Source organism: Dreissena polymorpha, chromosome 14, assembly GCF_020536995.1.
Source record: "Dreissena polymorpha isolate Duluth1 chromosome 14, UMN_Dpol_1.0, whole genome shotgun sequence".
In the NCBI taxonomy this organism is placed as follows: domain Eukaryota; kingdom Metazoa; phylum Mollusca; class Bivalvia; order Myida; family Dreissenidae; genus Dreissena; species Dreissena polymorpha.
In genome coordinates, this window is record NC_068368.1 from 49,943,133 (window position 1) to 49,947,849 (window position 4,717).

The 4,717-nt window shown below is 36.0% G+C and overlaps 1 protein-coding gene across 1 annotated transcript; it reads left to right on the plus strand.

The window, feature by feature from the left end:
- The first annotated feature begins 282 nt into the window (after positions 1–282).
- Positions 283–4,221, plus strand: LOC127858283 (deleted in malignant brain tumors 1 protein-like). The gene is made up of 5 exons (XM_052395273.1): positions 283–495; positions 1,247–1,414; positions 2,105–2,141; positions 2,576–2,816; positions 3,131–4,221. Exons 1-5 carry the CDS (start codon positions 322–324, stop codon positions 3,297–3,299), a joined length of 789 nt encoding a protein of 262 aa, XP_052251233.1. The 5' UTR covers positions 283–321; the 3' UTR covers positions 3,300–4,221.
- Positions 4,222–4,717: the final 496 nt, after the last annotated feature.

Consider the following 4,717-nt stretch of genomic DNA (forward strand, 5'->3'; position numbering starts at 1 on the left):
GTATTTCCTTTGAGGACAACCGGAAGTCGCCCAAATGACATTTTTAAACGTTAAAATTACCTGCATAACGCAATACGTTTGTAATGTATTGTTTTTCTTACGATCATAAGTGTTTGATCATAAAATAATGTTTTGTTTCGTATATAGCACACAAATATTTATGTGCAATGACTAATTATTCGTGCTATTAACAAGCATATTGCATTTTTTTCCGACAGTTTGGATGGGGGGCGTTTTGCAAGGGTGTTACTGTAGTTGCTCGCATTAAATGAAGAGGTGTACTTCTTCTAACAACTAGTATAGGGCCACAACGTAAGGAGTATGTTTGGCCTTCCAGAGATGGTTAATTCAGTGTTATTTCTTTTGTTCGTATGCGTCTCTGGCGCCGTCGGCCAGATGACGACAAGGACCGTGGTGACCCGTAAGTTCAGGTACGAGACTGCGTGCTGGGATCAATTTTATGGATCGCCCATGTCCGGCTGGGATTTTTATAAGGTAAATGCACTTGTTGATAGTCACATCACTGTACGTGTTTGTTTGTCAATGTAAGACGGAACAAAATAATGACAAAATGATCGTATTGTTGTTGTACGCAATTGAGTTTCCGAAAATCATAATAAAGTCTGTAATCGGGACATTAATATTGTGGTTAAACTAAATGTTGTGTAAACAAACACTCATTATTTAGTATGCGTTTGATCAAATATACCTTTAACGAGTCGTGTGTTTATGGGGCCAGTATTCGCCTTCACTGATGTTAAAAACGTTTTATTCCTTTGTCACACTTTGCTCGGATACTTTTCGACAAAGGAAACTAAAGTATTACACAAACAGACAACAATAACATAACCAATATAATCAGAATCAGTTTGTGTGTTTTTTTTTTCTTGCTTTTTGGCGAGATCATAATGTTCCTGTGTACTCCCTTAACCCATTTATGCCTAGTGGACTCTCCCATCTTTCTAAATTGGATCAATTTATTTCCAAAATAAGGGATGTCTAGTATATTTATTTCTATGTTAAGAATATTTCTTACAGAAATTCCTTTAAGCAGACAGCGCAGACCCAGATGAGACGCCGCATCATGCGGCGTCTCATCTGGGTCTACGCTGTTTGCCAAGGCCTTTTTTCTAGACGCTAGGCATAAACGGGTTAAGCAGGAATTATCTTCCGAAAGCCAACATTATATTTTTTGCAACCTGCGACCTGTTCTTTCTTTTTTTTAAAAACATTATTTAAATTTCAGATAACAAGCAAAGAGAAATGCCAGATGAAATGCGTCGACGCTGGACTGACGTGCATTGCGTTCTTTTGGCGCCAGACGGCGTCCTGGTGTCGTCTGAACCAGGTAAAGCACGCGAACAGAACGCTGGACTGCGCATCCTGGGAACACGTGGTGTACGCAGAGGAGACGGTAAATAGACGTTCATATTAACTTGGCCTTACACAATCGTCCGTCATCGACTTTATCCAGAACAGAATCTACTCTTAAATCTTTTGTTTTTAAAAAACTCTTTTTGTGTATGCATTATTTTTATATACGAACAATTATTATATGTAATATTTATGTTTGGGAAACAATCAAAGGGTGGATAATGTTCAATATATTGCTATTGTTTTGTCTATGAAATGAAAAAGTTAATGTTTAAAAAAAAAGCTGAACTGGACTTTTTTCCTTCAAAACCTTAGCCGAAGAGAATAATTGGATTTAAAAGTTTTATTATTAGCGTAACATTGTCGATGTAAAACGACTTTATCATCTTTAATAACATTCATGAAGCACGTTGTGAAAAAATCATAAACAATACCGCCTGTAAATATTGTCAAATATTCATACAATTTGATACAGTATTCTACCAAAATAGAGTCGAGTTCAGATTGTTAACTAACGTACACAATACTACTACTACTACTACTAATAATAATAATAATAATAATAATAAAATAGTATTATTTCCTTGTTTATTATCAAGAATTGGCCGGAATTTTCCGCTAAAACCACTACGGCTATGATTATGAATCAGAAAGAAGGTTTACAATTTTGTCAGAATGTTTGTTTGTCTGTTATAATCTTAAACCATCTCTTTTTGTGAACATGTTTCAGACAGAAGACACGCCGCACTTTGGGAAACCTTCAACATGTAAGTAAAGGAGACTTCGAATCTTTTAACATTCACATTCGGTCAAACTTTGTACTTTATCGTGTTCAGGAATTGCAATAGGGCATTTTTTGGAACGATGCCAGAAAAATCTGTAATTAAGAAATAAAGACATATTATTATAGGATGCACGTGGCAATATACAATTGCAGATAAGAGTTAGAATTTTGACACAATTAGAAATAGCTCACTGGGATTATTTCTTTATTAAAATTAAGACGTTGATGTTTTGTCATTGTTTTGTGTACATGCGGACGTCAGTATATAATGTATGACAATTTCTATATGTGTAGTACGCTTTATAGGCCAGACGGCATGCTGATCGTATAATACATGTATTTCGATGTTCAATAAATACATTTTAAATGTATTAATCCTATAAAATAATAACTTACAATAAACGCTACGCTCCACAGACAGTCTTGTATGCATCGACGCCTGTACCAACGCGGTCACCAAGCCTGATGGGACGTCGTGGCGTCTGTGTGACGGGGGCGGGGCTGGGGTGTGTGACCCCAAAAAGGGGCGCATTGAGGTCAACATCGGGGGTACATGGGGAACGGTGTGTGACGATGGATGGGAATACGGTTCTGGATACAGTTTCGAGCCGTACTGGATCCTTAATCTGGACGTGACTTGCAGAACGTTTGGATACAGGTAATCGTCCGTGTTTTACTTGCGCACAGAATAACAATTCTTATTAAATAAAAGCTTTTCCACTTAAAATGAAGCTATAAAGGGAAAACACAGTATAGACCAGGAAATGATCATTCATTTAAAACCATTGATATATATGTCTTTGTTTGATTGGTATACAATGTTCGTTGTTAACATATTTTTTTATTATCAATACATTCAATATCAAAACGAAAATGGAGACAATATACACCATTTTATTTGCAATTCGTTTAGTATTAAATATACACGTTTATGGACGTTTTTATTGACTTAATATTCTCATAATATTATAGCGGAAGTACAGGGGTGAGCAGGTACGAGGCATTTTTTGGGATGGGAACTGGTCTAATACTGATGGATGACGTCAACTGCACGGGCTCCGAGATGACATTGACCCAGTGTAGCTACATCAGTAACCACAACTGCGATCACTCAGAGGATCAGGGTGTGGAATGCCTTTAATTGAAACATGTTCCCTCTCATGTTGGCAATACTTTGTTATCGGACATAGTTTGGCGAAGTTTGGCGCAAATGTTAAAGTATTCATGTTGTTGATTTATTTTTAAATCTTTCTTGCTTTATTTGATTTTTTTCTTTCTTGTTTTTCGTTTTTAAGCTCATATGAGCACGAAATTCTCGTGAGGAGCTATTGTGTTACCATACGTCCGTTGTTCATTGTCGTTCGTCGTGCGTCGAGCAGTGCGTCGCTCGTCGTCAACTTTACGCTCGTAAGCAATCTAGATGCTAATTATTTTATCCAATCCTGATGCGTGTAGGTCAGACTGTTAATTTTGATAACATCTTGGCAAAGGTCGAATCTAGATCATCAGGTCAAGTAAAAGAAAAAACTCTTTTACCACTCTAGAAGCCACAATTTTGACCCAATCGTGATGTCGGAATATTAATATTGGCAATATTTAAGTCTAGTTCAAATCTGGATGACGGCGTCACAAAAAACAACGTTATGATGTCAAGTCTTAGAAAAACTGAGTAACCTCCATAGAGCTCACATTTTTACGTAAATGTTTTGCGTAAATATTGATGAAACTTTGTCAGAATGTTGATTTTGACACTATTAAGGCCAATTTTAAAGCTAGATCAGATGTGTACAATGGAGAGGTCACCGGTTCAAGCAATAGTCCGTGCGTGCCATCATGATTTTGTTCAAAATAAAAGACGCCCTTTATCTAATAATCCAACCATTCATAAAGTTCAGGGTGCTACACAACTGTTGCGGAAGAATGGCATACTTTCTGAAGGAGCATTATTTCTTGTATGAGCATAACAAATCATATTTTAACTCAAAATTGGTATAATTGTGTTAGCGTTAAACTCTACAAACTTTGTTAAATACAGATATGTCCAATAAAATGTGTATTCTTTCGTTGTCATGTAGTTTCAACTTACTTCCCCAATACGTATACAGGCAAATACATTTGAGATGAAACTGTATTAATTCATACAAAGTTGATTATCATTTGAAATCAATTTTAAAGAAAAAATGCACGATTTTAATATGTGTTAAATTGAAATACATTGATACAAATATGTTACAATAACACAACATAGTCGAGAAAAATTATACATTGAAGATGAATTTCATAAAATGCAGCAAAGGCAAATTAGCGCCCCGCGCCGATTGTGACGAAGATATTTCGCACATATTTTCCTACAATAAGGATCGGAGTTAGTGTTCGTGTGTCGAATGAATAGTTATCGTTGCAGGGCATTAAAAGTATCCGTTAACCCAAATTTAGATCCAAGTCGTACATGCATGATATACAGGCTAGCAAATTCGACTGTACATACCTTTACGATTTCAGAATTAAATTTCTGGCTTATTTCACATTTTTCGACACATGTTCTTCTTAACTTTTATT